This window comes from Ochotona princeps, chromosome 9, assembly GCF_030435755.1.
Source record: "Ochotona princeps isolate mOchPri1 chromosome 9, mOchPri1.hap1, whole genome shotgun sequence".
Lineage (NCBI taxonomy): Eukaryota > Metazoa > Chordata > Mammalia > Lagomorpha > Ochotonidae > Ochotona > Ochotona princeps.
Window position 1 is genome coordinate 56584706 of NC_080840.1, and position 15329 is coordinate 56600034.

At 39.6% G+C, this 15329-nt stretch overlaps 1 protein-coding gene across 1 annotated transcript in view; it reads right to left on the minus strand.

The window, feature by feature from the left end:
* EYA1 (EYA transcriptional coactivator and phosphatase 1) overlaps window positions 1–15329 on the minus strand; it is a 146917-nt gene that overhangs the window by 112539 nt on the left and 19049 nt on the right. The window contains exons 3-5 of the mRNA XM_058668725.1: window positions 13764–13841; window positions 3433–3502; window positions 2963–3108 (exon numbers count right to left, since the gene is read on the minus strand). Coding sequence (XP_058524708.1) covers window positions 2963–3108; window positions 3433–3502; window positions 13764–13841 — 294 coding nt within the window. The remainder of the gene's footprint in view (window positions 1–2962; window positions 3109–3432; window positions 3503–13763; window positions 13842–15329) is intronic.

Genomic DNA, 15329 nt, shown 5'->3' on the forward strand with positions numbered 1-15329 from the left:
AATAACTGATTTTTATTTATACCCTTTTTAACTTAAAGATTCACATATAACTCCTTAGAATATACTCTAAAGTACATCATGTTTTTCATCATATGGGAATAGAAAACTAATGTGTGGCTCCCAGACACTTTCCCAAGCCCAGGACATGCATTTGGCAGCTCCAGGGCAAGGGGCTCAACTCTGGATCGTAATTAAAGACAGTCATGGAAGTTTGCAAATGTCTTTAATTCCCACAGAAGGAGGAGAGGAAACTTCTGCCAAGGGAAGTCACATTTTGGAGTAATTTTTCTTTGCACTTGAGATAAATGATATCAACAGGATCTAGAATACACAGTAGTCTTACCATGTATTTCCATTTTAGGGGAATTTCATCAGTAGGAATGAAGTTAGGTAACTGTCTTGCGGCAGTGGAAGGATCTGATTCTTGGCTAAGACAGGCTACTCTTAAATCCTGGGGAATCTCTAAGTAGCTTCATAATGACCTTAACATTGAAGTTGAAATACAACCTTGACATTTTTTAAATGTGATTTTTCTCATTCAGGCAAATGCAAACCAGTGAGGCACCCACACATACAAACCATTCCCAGGAACACATCTGCTCATGACAGCTGACTTGATGGCTCTAGAAACTCCCTTTCTTTCCAGACTATCCCTCAAGGGATTTCCCCCTTCTCTTTCTATTTGAGGCTATTCTGACACTCCTCTTTTCTCAGCCTTCTCCTGTGCCATTTGTTTTACCCTGGAGATTCAGAAAGAAAATCTTTGTGATAAGAACTAGGAAAAGCAGAAAACATCTGTAGCCACACTTGTCTCCATGGCTTCTTCCTACAAGATGATAAACTGATTCTACAGGACTAGATTGCAAGCAGATCCAGCAAAGAATCAAATGAAATTTCTTCCTGCCCCGATTAATTATGTTCATTGTGAAAAAGAAAGAAGTCTAACTCTTTCTTATAGGGTCTAAGTCTGGGCCCTAATCTTTGAAGATAATTTGGAATTTGGTTATCAGCAGTGAGCATATCAAACTATTTGTTATCCCTTCTGAATAAGCAAAGGAAGAGAAGGCTACTATATTTTCAACACACTCACCCAAGAAAAGTGAAACTTCTGAGTCACAAACTTGGGGTTCATCTTCTTATACTCAGGGTTCCCAGAAACAAGACAGGGAATGATCGGGAACTTGTTAAGTACTGAGAATTCTTCCCTGTAGACTTACTGCTGTGGAAAGCTCTGGAACCCATGTCCTTAACACTGACCTTCGTTAACACTGACCTTCCTGTTGCCACCTTCCAATCCTAACCTAAATCCCTATCCTGTCTCTGCTGTTCTGATTCTATGCTCAGACCGTCTGCTCATCCCATCTTTCTAGAACTGCTATTTCAGACAAGGCCATCCATGAACGGCTTGATCAAGGAAGAGTTCCTGCTTCACAGCTCAGAAATTATCAAAGGAGGGAATCCAGGCCCCACCACAGCTGAAAGCGGAAGAGAAAAGCAGCAGAATCAAGTGTGTGGCTGGCAGCCAAGGCACTGACAGGAGCAGCCCTTCCCACAGCATCTCCCATAGGCCTAGGAGACATGTACATTTCAAATAACCAACTTACAAGCCCTCTTTGAGAATATAAATTGGAAGCCTCCTTGACTCATGTCACAGGATGGAAGCTGTGCAATTCAAATCAGATTTCTTTTCTTGTCCCATGAATAGGTTAAAAGTGAATGGTAGATAAATGTGATCTGCTAAGAATTTTATTGAGAAATTATGAATAAAAGTTAGGGAAGGTAAAGATGATTTTACAAAGTTCATTCTAAGGCTGTTTCTGAAGTCTGTTTTCAGAACAACTAACAAAGTGACCTTCAGTTCTGATCATTTTAGGATAATATCAGAAAGGCTGAAGTTAAACATAATTGGTATTGTTATATCTATATATTTTGTAAAACATCTATATGTGATCAATTTTGTATGCAAATAATTAAAAGGAATAAAATTATTATCTTCCAATTATTGATCAAATGCTTAATGAGCCTTAGTTTTTTCTTCAAAATTTATTACAGAAGAGTAACATAAAACAATACTAATAGATATAATTAGACTAATGATTATAAAAATATCAGTCCTATGCAATAGACACAGAATTACTTATTCAACCAATCCCTTCCTCCCAAGTTTCCATGTAATTTTTATTGAGAAATTGTTTCATGTTGGTCTCAATAAAATCAATAATTCACTTATTTCTTTTAGCTAAATTTGTTTAAAACTACAATTGCAATTAAACTGAAGGAAATCTTTTGAAATTCTAGGGCTTCTTTGATTAAACTAGGGCATTATTCTGGCTTTATTTTCATTTTACAGGTTTTGATTTAACAACCAAGCTAAATCACACAATAAAGATAATCACCAGGTGGGAAGGAACAAAGAGTAAAAGGAGCATTAACTGTTTCCTCATTCACCTCTTCAAAATGCAGGCCAGGCGCTGATATATAGATCACTTTTCCTAATGGTTGATAATGGTGAAATTCAATAACACTACCACCCTCGAATTTAGAGCAAGAGTCTGCTAAATACCAGTTGTACTTCCCGAATCATAGCGGGGCATCTGATATATAGGAAATGGATCTGCACCCCAAAAGACTTTAGTGGCAGAAGTTTTATCACAAATATGCACCAAAAATACTTTAAATTCCAGAGCCAGCTGCTCAAATGGCAAATCCAGAGTTGAGATATAAACGGAGAAAGCTGAGAGCAAGAGGGCATTTAAACCATGCAACCTGTTCACCACTCTGACCTCAAGATAAGGAGCCACTGTTCGCACAATGCTCATTAGAAACAATCACATCAAGAATTTAGACATGAAAAGCAACAACCCTTTCTAAAGTGGACCAAGATTGACAGTCTTCAAGTGCCACTCAAAAACTATACACATGCGCTCTAGTTAGCACGACTCAGAACAGCAGGATTACTCACCATAGGAGGAAATTCCGTACGGCTGTCCTGGTTGTGGGTATGTGGTGTAGGCTGTAGCTTGTTGCATTCCTGTGGTAAACTGTGTTTGCCCATATGCAGCCATAGTTTGTGAGGAAGGGGTAGGGAGAATATGTGGGTATGGCCTGCTATTTGTCAGAAATGACAGAAAATAGAAAGCCCATGCATTAGATGGAAACATGCAAGATCACCAATTTAACAACCACATCACAAATGCAGTTAAAGATCATATCTTAAAGTGGAACCTCCAAACACAATAGACACTGAACTACATCAGGGTTGCTATTTGATGATGCCCCAAATAAATGTGCATAAATCTATGTCAGTCTCTATGAAATGCACTTTGATTTCTATCAAGATATTGGATGTGGGCACAGACATGACTTGAAATAAAGTGTAAGTCTACTGAAAACAGTTTTTTTTTTTTTTTACTGAGAGGAAAGGTATCTTACTTGGATGGATAGATCTGTGGTGGAGAGAACTGAGGAGCTGGTCTTGGGCTGAAGCTGCTGCTCCCAATTGCTGGGGGGAAAAAAAGACACGATAATTCAAACAAAATTTGAACTATCAATTCATCCATACGAAATTTGAGATATTTCACCTTTGTGAGCCTCATAAGTGGTCGTTTCCTATGGTTCTACCTGAGAAACAACAACAACAACAAGAAACCTAGAGGAACTGGCAAAGTGGCTCTCATTTTAAATGAACTTTTACAAAATATGGTCATGGTCATCTTAAATGCTTGTTAGCATGTTGATGGTTTTTACAGTGGAGAAGCTTTCATGGTTCCAGAAATCCCCACGACTATTTGTAAAGACACATATGAATGGGGAGAAGAAAGCAGGTGACTGCTGGTTGGCCTACTGTCTATGTCCAGCAGGAACATACAACCCCCAACCTGCATTAGCAAGGAACCTATTCTAATCTCTCTGTTGATAGAAGTAAGATTCTCATTTGCCTGTGTTGATTTTGCAATGTGTTTTTAACAAAAATGCATTCCTATAACTATCTTAGATTTCTCAGGTTGCAAGCTAGACCTGTTTTTTCTTGTGCTATTTGAGTATTATATATGCTCACCTTCAGGTAAAAAGTTTTTTTTTAAGGAAGTATTTAAGTATTGAAGCAGAACTTATTTCTTTTCATCACTCTTTGGAAATGCACCCAACTTCTCCCATTTCACTCTGATGCTGAATTCAACCTCCCCAAAGATTTTAACTCACATGAGGTCTTAAAAAGTTTTTAGTTTCTTTCTTTGTAAATAAGGATAATACTTCTACATATATATGTGTGTGTGTGTGCATACTTATATTTATATGTGAGTTTGTGTGTGTGTACCTGTGTATGAATTTTCACTCCAACTCTATAATCTTTTCCCTAGCTAAGAAATATATACTTTGGGTATAATTACTGTAATTTATAAGATATAAAATGTTCCTTTTTCCTCCTTCCACTAGAAATCATCGTCTTCAGAGGCACTGAAATTTATTAACCATATTCAGCATTAACCCTCTTTCACAAGATCCCATGCGTCACAAGGTTTTTTTTTTTCATCGTGTCCTGTTGGGACATTGCTATTTCTCATATTCAGTTTCCCAGACCACATTTAGGAGAAGAGCAGAACTACACTACAATCTCAAGTCTGCAGACAATCCTTTCCACATAAACCCAATAAGGCCCCAAGACAACAGAGCAGATCTAGACTTGTCCTTTCTTGCAAGCTGCCAGATGCCCACCAGCTGGCTGTTGGCTTGGCAGACACAGAGTGTGCACTCAAGAAGTGGCAGGCAGACCCAGCTGGCAAACCCCCACCACTTCACACATACTGAGTCACTCCTGGGTTTCAGGCACTGTGCTCGACGCTGCAGAGGCAAGCATGCTCTGACTGGGGCATGTGGGAAGGCTGACCCACAAACAGCTGGGAGAGGATTAGCTAAATACTGCAATTTATAGAAGAGGGGGATTAGTGAGAGAACTTGGACCAGAAGGACTCCACTTGTCCACATTTTCTGTGACAACCATCTTTTCCATTCTTTTCTCAGCCAGAAAAGAGTCCAAGGGTAAAGTGGTTTCATCCAGTAGAGCAGCTGGAGAAGCACGTTTTTCCATGGACAAGCACAGTTAAAAGCATCCTTCATAAACCAACAGCAAATTCATGCTGAGCCACCCAATAATGGAAGCTGCAGAAAACCTTTTTCTAAGGGCCCAGCACAATAACCTAGTGGATAAACCATCGCTTGCATGTGCTGGGATCCCATATGGGTGATGGTTTGTATCCCAGCTGCTCCTCTTCCTATCCAGCTCTCTGCTTGGGGCCTGGGAAAGCAGAAGCAGGAGAGGACAGCCCAAAGCTTTGGGACCCTGCACTTATGGGGGAGACTTGGAAGAGGCTTTTGGCTTTGGATCAGCTCAACTCCAGCCCTTGCAGCCAGTTGGGGAGTGAACCAATGGGTGGAAGATCTTTCTGTCTTTCCTTCTCTCTGTAAATCTTCCTTTCCAATCTAAATAAATTGGTAGATAGATAGATAAATAGATACCCTTTTCTAATGTTCTAGTTCTTGGACGATGTTTCTCAAAATGTGGATCATGACCCATGAAAAGTTCATACACTCAATAGGCTGCACTAAGCATTTTTTTAAAAAGAAACAAAACAAACAAAACAAGAGAACAGAAGTAAAAGGGTTATCACACAAGGTAAGGCACTGTCTGGAAGCTTTGATTTTAAGTTTAGGCCTACCATAGGCATATTTAAATGAAAAGAGATTTGGAAAGTTGTGAAGTGTGCTGATTAACCTTAGATTCAGAAACCAGAATTCCCATCAGCTCAGATTCAAATCTCAACTCTTCCATGTGCTCTTGGTCAAAATTTAGCCTCTTCATTTTGGAATGCTCTGCTGTTTCACAGGACTGTTGCAAAGACTAAAGGACAGAAACTGCCATACAGTACAACATATACAATGTTTTTATAATAAATATTTATTGTCTATGACCCCAAACCCACCCTTCCTTCTATATTTAAAGATGTTTTCATTTACTTGAGAGACAAAGAGAGACAAAGGGCTCCAATCCATTGGTTCACTCCCCAAACACCTACAATAGCCAGGACTTGGCTGGAGCCACAACTAGGATTAGGAACCTCAACTCAAGTCTCCCACATGGGTACCAAACAGGAGACCCAGCAACCTGAGCCAGTGCCTACCACTTATTTGCACATGCATTGGAGTAATCTAGAAATCGGAACTACAGCCAAGAATCAACACCACACTGACACAGGACATGGGCCTCTGAACTGTTAGTCCAGGTATCCTCCCCCTTCTATATTTTTAATTCTATAACAGTATCACCATCCATTTAGCAAAATGCATTTAAGACCCTTGTCTCATTTTTAAATATGAGGAACTTGGGATGATAAGCTGAGTAACATCCAAAAATGGGAGACATGATTTGAATCCAGGTCTACCTAACCCCTTCAACCGAACACACTAATTCCTGACCTATGTAGAAACTAGAAACCTCAACATTATTTCATCTTTCCTCCACTGTGCTTATGGCTCCAGAGTCATTTGCCTCTCTCAATTCCAGGAATTTCCCGTTGACCATTCCCATGCCTGCAGACTCAATCCTTGTCCTCACTATTCTCATCCAGGTTCAGCACCAATATGTTACCAGCACCTGGGTTATCACAACAGTCACATGGCTCCTTTCCTTGTGTTCCATTCTGAGGTGGCCACCCATTATCTCCTAACCCTTACTCCTGCCACCATAGTGACCTTTCTGAAACAAACTTTTCATAGCCTTTCAGCTTACAATCTTTCACTTGTTCACATTATCCCCAGAATAAACCCCAAATTCCTTGGCAAAGCATAAAACAAAATTCCAGCTTCACCTGCTTCCTTGGCTGAGTGCTGTGCAATAGTCCTGGATGGCATACATAACTGCTTATACACACTGTGTGACTATCCACCTGCCTGGGTTATTTTGCGTTCTAGAGGTGTCTTCCTTCTTCTCCATTCCTCTGCCTTGCAAACACTGACTTCACCGAGGGAACCCAAACATCATTTGCTCTTTTAGAATGATGCGTTCTGCCTCTTCACTTTCATGGACTCAGCAATCATCGGCAACACAGCCTTCACCACATTGTTATGGCTGCTGTGTTTAGTACAGCCAACATTCCTTTCCTTGCAACTGTGGGTCTCTGGGGTCAAGGATACTATCCCTGATTTCCTGAGTATCTGAAGGGAAATGGCACATGGGAACTAATTGATAAACATTATTCCTTGGGCAAATATGTAAGATTTAGGTCACAAGCCAAGTTGGTGGTCACGGAAGATCATCTGAAGAATAGCTTGATTAAATTATTTGTAAACATACATCATTAATCTATGCTCTTTGAAAATATAACTTAAAATATTATTCAGGTTGAAGGAAATGTGAAGAGCCCTTCATGCTCTCTTGCTGTTACTTCTCCGACACAGGAACCTAAAATCTTTGAATATTTCAACTACTGTCTAATAAACCATGTCTTCAGGGCTTTCCTTAAATACAAACCCTTATAAATGAAAGTTTAATCATACAACGTTCCCCCTATTCCTCAACTCCAAGGTCTTCATCATCCTTCTTGCACTTACTCTGAAGCATACTCCTCTCATGTCTCCAAGATATCTAAAGAGGCCTCTTTAAAGAAATCCCATGCACTATTCCACTGCATTCCTACGTAATCTTTATTTCTCAGTCCTTTAATAGACAGAAACCCTTTTCATTTACCAACATCAACAATTAGCTTCTGCTACATGACTGAGCATTGCACAAGGGCAGGGACCTGGTCTACCTTCTCATTGCTATATTCCCCCTGCCCAGAACAAACACGGCTTAGTGTATGATATGTTATGTCTGTGTCACTGAATGCGTGAAACAGACCTATAATTATGTCTTTTGGGGCACAATAATAAGGAGTTCTTTTGTCACTCATGTTATTTTTTTCTTCCAGAAGTAGTTCCTATTTTTATTTTTAATTTTTTGGTTTGACCAGATAATGACTTTGCATGATCAGTATCATCACCTGGTATTTTGGTTAATAAGTTAATAACTAAAGTGTTTGGGTAAATGGCAGGAGTAGTAACAAATACAGAAAACACATAATTTCCATTGTGCATGCATTGTGTATGGTTCTTAAAATTCCAATGATCAAACTATTGCTTTTAAACCATTTCACCATATTTTAAAAACACAATGATCAATCAAGGCACATGCAGGCTCCACACACCAGGATACCACAGAGTGTCCTGGGGCAGAGCGAATCTCACTACCACACTTCAGATGCAAGGGATCCTTGAAAAACAGAGCAATCACCAATGGTACACTGGCTCCCTTTTATTCTGGTCTCTCCTATTTAAATAAAGACACAAAGGATAGTCAGAATTGAGGTGAGGAGTGTCAGTAGATGTGCACTTGCAAGCAATATGGGAGAAGAAACACAAACAGTAACTACAGAGTTCAAACGCAGCTTGGGGGCTGGGCGGAGTGGCCTAGCAGCTAAAGTCCTCGCCTTGAAAGCCCCAGGATCCCATATGGACGCCGGTTCTTATCCCAGCAGCTCCACTTCCCATCCAGCTCCCTGCTTGTGGCCTGGGAAAGCAGTCGAGGATGGCCCAATGCATTGGGACACTGCACCCGCGTGGGAGACCCAGAAGAGGTTCCAGGTTCCCGGCTTTGGATCGGCGCAGCACTGGCCGTTGCGGCTCACTTGGGGAGTGAAACATCGGATGGAAGATCTTCCTCTCTGTCTCTCTTCCTCTGTGTATATCTGGCTGTAATAAAATGAATAAGTCTTTAAAAAAATGCAGCTTGGAATTAAAGGCTTGGACACTTCTTTCTCCTATGAATCCTAAGCCCCATTCATAGCCAGTGCCATGAGTTTCATATTTTTGCTCAAAGAAAAAGAAAGAAGGGTGTGGGCAGGGAAAAATGGGTAGAGTTAAAGAGGATGGGAGAAAAAGAAGAAAAGAGGAGAAAGTAGGAAGGAGGTTGGAGAAAATACAAGACAATAAAGAATATTCAGGGGCCTGTGTTGTGGTGGAGTAGGTAAAGCCTCTACCTGCAATAACATGGGTGCTGGTTCATGTCCTACCTGCTCCATTTCTAATTCAGCTCCATGCTAATGATCTGAGGAAAGCAGAGGAAGACAGCCTTAGTATTTGAGCCCTGCCACCTAAGTGGGAGGCTCAGATAAAGCCTGTAGTTCCTGCCTCTGGCCTGGCCCAGTCCTTGCCATTGTGGCCATGTGGAGAGTGAGCCAATGGATGGAAGATGTTTCAGCTCCCCACTCTAACTACAGCTTTCAAATGAACAAATATATACGTATAGATAGATATATTATTTTTTCAAATGAAAATCCACATCCATGGTTATCTTGCTTCTTGTACCATGATTCAAATTCTCGCCTCGTTTGATTCTTTCCTCTAGATCCAAGAGAATCAATATATGAAAACAAAACACTTTATGACCTTCAGCTCTTCACCAAATTAACCCTCTACCTTCAGCTAAGCTTACTCTATCCCCATTTCTTGCTTCTCCTGTATACTTTAGGAAAAGGCTACTCATTCTCTCAGATCTGGGGCACTGAAAAGAGCTAGAGGACATTATCTTATTGCTGTTTCTTCTAAACTATCAGGTTGCTGCTTGCTGAGATATTTTCTTCTGAGATTAATAGTAATTCTAACACTTCCATGAAAGACTCATATCCTGGACATGGCTTTGCATTCAGCAAAACTTTAATACGTTGTATATCTCCTAACAAGTGTCAATGTTCTCGTGAGTTACACATCAGCACTTTTATACTTCTGTTAGATCCCCAATTCTGGATTCCAACTTCCATCACCAACTCAACATCACAGCCTAACTTTGTCCCCCAGGTTATGGTCTCAAGCTGGCCAATTCATTCATTTACTCAAGGATTCATTAGGCAGCTTTCGTATGTCCAATACTGTGGTATCATCTGGGGTTGTACATACGTAGATGACAAACAGAATCCATGTAGCTTTGCAGGAAGCTAAACAATGAAAAAATATTTTTTAAGTCATGATGAAACTCTAAGAAGGCAAATAGATTTTCCTAAAGAGCCTTGTTGAACTCTGGGATTAAATAAGGAACATCTTCAATTTTAAAATTTTTCATTCTTTTCTTCTTTCACATGTTACCCATCCTCATCAAGACATCAAGTGATGCAGGACTTCTGAATCCTCCTCTTCTCTTAAGTTATCACGCCATACTTTCTCTTTATACTTATGCTGGAAACATAAACATTCATTTTACTATTTTTTGCTGATTCTCATAACTCTGTATCCTCAGATTCTTTCATGACATACCTGGGAAATCACCAATCCTGGATAAGACAACACATTTCCCTTGGCTTGCTAAGTCTTCAAGGGGAACAGAGCTTCACTATGACAGCTCCACATGCCTGAGCTACTGTGTGATTGGAACTCTCAGCTCTACTGTCAATCCTCTTCTGTGTTTTTAAGCAGCCTCATGCCTCCCCCTTCTTCATAGAATTTACTTTCAGTCCTTCTCAGCCCCTCACCCTCACCACCCTATCAGTATTCTCCTTTTGCATTACTTCAGAGGAGAAAGCAGACATCATCATTCATTTCCTCACTCCAGTATCTGCTCATGAGCAAATACCTGAGTCTGTACTATGATGAGCCACCATTTTTACATCACATACAGCAATGAACAAGACAAGACAATTCATGTCCTCAAAGGTTCTAGTGGGGGGTGAGAGTTCAGCAATAAATATAATGCCTATGTATTGGGTAGACCTTGCAAAAAGTTTGAGTGTTATGGAGCAGGGACAGGGAGATCCAGCTGCTCAGACTGGAAGCAGAGACAAGACTTGCATACCACTGAGGAGGGCTGTGGGAGGCCTGCAAAGAGAAGATGAGCTTTGAGCAGACTTGGAGGTGGTGTGGACAGGCAGCAGGCATACGGGAAGGGACTGCCAGTGCAAGGGTCTTGTGCTGGGAGTACACATAGAAGGATGGAGCAATGGTGGTAAGAGAGACAAGCAGCAAGGTCAGCCACTGAGGTCATATGGTGCTGGGGTCCCTGAGCCTGTGTAAGAATATGACTTTTACTTGGAGATCAATGGGAGCTACTGGAGAATGCGAATAGAAATCAGAAAGACTTGCAAATCTGACATTTGTGAAAGCTCTTCCTGGCCTTCATTACTAGTTCAATGTTCTTCCTTCTTCATAATCCTTGTTTTCATGTCATCTTTGGTCTATCCCTATACATATTAGATGCTCTGTAATTCTGTATTTAATCCTATTGTGGCCAACTAGCTTTAACCTTCTCTCCACTTGGAAAATCTCCATTCTGATATTTCTGGAGCTTGAAATTCTACTTGACTGTCCTCAGGTAGATGTGAACTCGTGTTCAATAATTCCCAAAGCGAGATCATTACCTTTCTTTGCCATTCACACTTTTCACTGAAAAAAAATCTTTTTGTCTATTTGGAAGAATTATAGAGTGTGAGGGAGAGACATACAGTGAGATCAAATTTTCATCTGCTTGCTGACTCTCTGTTAGCTATCACAGCTAGGGCTGAAGCAAGCTAAATCCAGAGCTTCATCTGGGTCTTCTGCACGGGTAGCAAGGGAATAAACACTTGGCCATCTTCTGCTGCTTCCACTCTATTTAGCAAGGAGTTGAATCAGAAGTGGAGCACCTAGGATTCATATCCATGCCCATGTGGGATGTTAGCACTACAGATGGCGGCTTTACTTGCCATGTCACAATATCGGCTTCCACTCTTTTTTAAAAAACAGGCATTGACTTTATTTTTTTTAATAGAGCATGAGTGAAAATCAGAGAGAGAGAGAGAGAGAGAGAGAGAGGAAAGGTAAATGTATTTTGCTTGAGAGAGAGAGCTCACCGCTGCTGGTTCACTTTCTGAATGACTAGCAACAGCCAGGGTTAGGCCAGACCAAAGCAAGGAGCTGGGAACTCATCTGGGTCTTCCACATGGGTAACAGGGACTGAATTAGTTGTTTCCACGGTGTGCATTAGCAAGAAGCTGAAATCAGAAGCAGAGCTGGGAACTTGAACACAGGCTCTCTACTAAGGCATGCCAGTGTCCAGAGCCGGGCCATAATCATTGTACTACACACTGGCTTCAACCACACTCTTATGTACTACCTAGTGCTCTTCTTTCTGTGCCACACTCTCCAACACCACTGCCAAGCCATAGGACACTGATAATCATAGATACATCGAACCTATCACCTTCCTACAGCCAGTGTCAGCGTGTTATCTCAGGTCTTCAGTAGTTCTCAGTTCACCTGACTACAACTCATTCTATCCCTATAGTCGTGATGCTGTGTTGTGAATATGAGCAAATGAACTCTGTGCAGGCTACACAAACTTCTTCAGACCTGGTCTTCTCTCTCCTGCTGTGGCTCACAACCAGCATGCTGATCCATAGCAGAGCCTCAGAATTCTTCCCCTCCCTCAGAGTGCCCCCTTCAGCTCAGTGACCCCTCCACACTTCTACATGTGTATTTCTGTAATTCATCCTTTCAGATCAAGTTCAGGCATTTACTCAAGGACTTGCTTTCTGTCCAACCAACTCACTGCCCTCTGGTCCTTTGGTCCTTTCTTTGGTGTTCTTGGAGCTCTCTGGGATTCCTTTGGGCTTTGGCATATTCTACAATGATGGGCTAGTTATTTGCTCATCAAACTGAACCCCAACCAAGGACCAATTTCATAAATCTCCAAATCTGTAATTGCATTAAGCACACTGCCAGGGATAAACAAAATTCTGGTAAATGTCTTATGAGTGGATATCAAATCCTTTGTCATTTCTTTACTACTATTATCTGCTACCGTTAGCATCGAGACATATATTTATATTTCATTTTGTATTTATTTTACTCATAGCTCCTTCTAGTTGCTATGGGTAATAAAGTGATTCTGTGAGCTTGACTAAATCAACGTAAATTTGTGAAAATACTATATTTCTAGATGAAGAAGCTTGATAATACAGCAATTAATACTAAAAAAAGAGGATACATTTTAATTATTTCTTGGCATAAATAGTTTATAAATTAAATACTCCAAGCTGAATAACTTGGCAAATGTACAATAAAGTTCTCACTGCTACTTTGCTATCACAGTAACTTTGCATTTATCACAATATGATAGATGCAAAACTTAGATATTTTATTTATTGGAAGATTTCACTAATATGAAAGAAATTAACAACTAAAGAATTAAGTGCTTCTTTATAGAATTTGCTTAACTTAGATATAGAGTTGACATGGTAGTCATCTAGGAAGATGGCTTGCTAAGACTACTTATGGGATACAAGCAATCAAATTTTGCCTAAATTATTGAAAAAATTAAATGAAAGAGAAAGGGAATGAGAAAAAACCCTAAATCCCTTTATCTGCTTAATTAGATATCAGCATTTCTAGCAAACACTTCTTTACATTGAAAAAAATATCAGAATTACAAATATGTGCTTGAGAAAGCTAGAAGTCCATGCATAGCTTTTCAATAAAGTTTCCATAAATTTTTGCGGATTTCTTATAAGCATAAACAGGTATATATAAATACACACACACACACACACACACACACACACACACACACACATATATATACCAAGACATATATACTTCTATATACTTATAAACAGACACATATTTATTTCTATTTACATATATATATAAACTTGGAAAAAAATAATATTTAGTAGCAATGTGAAAATCTAATACTTGTGCCTTACCTGACCCTGAGAAACTGTCTAAGGACCCGTCTGCCGCAGTGGAAGCTAGTTCGCTGCTGCTCATGGGCTCTGTTTTAACTACAATAGAAACAACTCAGATCAGACACCAAACAACAGTTATTGTAAAGGTACAAGAGAGAAGAAATACTATTAAAAATAGTGACAATAAAATAATTTTAAACTATCTTTTCTATTTAAAGATGAATCAGATTAATATTTCTGAAAGAGGCATTTAAAATGTACACAATAGAAAGGTATGGAAATGCTAATTGCCTGATCAATGTGCGCTGCATGCATGCGTTGAAATATTGCACTGTGCTCCCATGAAATTTGAAAGAAGAATCTAATTATTTTTTCTCCCTAAGAAAACAATCTAATGTGCAAGATTTTTTTCCACTGAATCCATTGAATCTTATCCACTAAATCCACTGACATCACATATTAGCAAAACATTTTATGCATAATCTATCTCATAAAATACACATAATGTAATGTGAAATTACTTCCGGGCTTTGGAAAAAAAAATCTCAGTGACTTGGTCAAACAGAATAAAAGGATAGACTAAAAGAATCTGACATAGTTAAAAGTGGCTAATCATTAACACTGCATTTTGCCACAGTGCTCAAGGGCAGGCATGCACAAGAGTGGGCACAGACAAGCCTTCACACACACACACACACACACACACACACACACATTCTCAGTTGTCCAGCGGGGCTCGAAAGCAGAATACTTAGTTTACTGGATTATTATTACCAACCAGGTAAAAAGAAGAGCAATTCATCAATATTTTATGTATAGATTTTACCCAGAACACAATGTAAATGTAGCAGAAATACAGTTTTCCCTTCCAAAAAACACTGACAACAGAAACTTGTTCTATACATGGGTTAGCTTGTAAAAGTCTCCTTCGGTTGTGAAATAACTTTCATGTTTGGTGCAGATTCTCCAAAGCAACCCACGCCTTGGATATAGTTACAGAATGACCGCACCTCTGAAACAACCAAGTCAGACCACTTCAGAATACCCATTTCCCCCTTGAGTTTTAGATTTTGTTTTTAAAATGAAGATATAGCATTACTATTTTCTCTAGAAAATACTGGTGAATGCATCACTGGAATTTGCTTAATATGCTTTGCGAAGTTACTTATTCCCTAATAACAGCTTTTCTGAGAAGAGCACAATAGTTAAGAGTATACCCTCTCCCCAGTCAGCAATGTGTTTGCCAAAATGAAGGTACTGCATGAAAATAATTATTTGGGAAAGCGTTGCTCACAAACTAAACCCATTGGGAAATAGGAAAAGATGACGGAGAACATACAGTGTTTTCCTCGTTGCAACATTGCCAGTCCTTAAGAATACCTGGCAAAGGACAAATGTGCACAACTGCTAAACCTTCAGATATTTTACCAATGCATAATGAGTAACTGTAAAATAAGCATTATAAATTAATGTATCAGATAGTCACTTTTAAAAACATTAATTATTTAGATGGTTTCTTAAACAAGGCTGCAGGGAAAAAACAAAAACAAAAATAAAAAGAGCGAGACTAATGTGAATCACTCT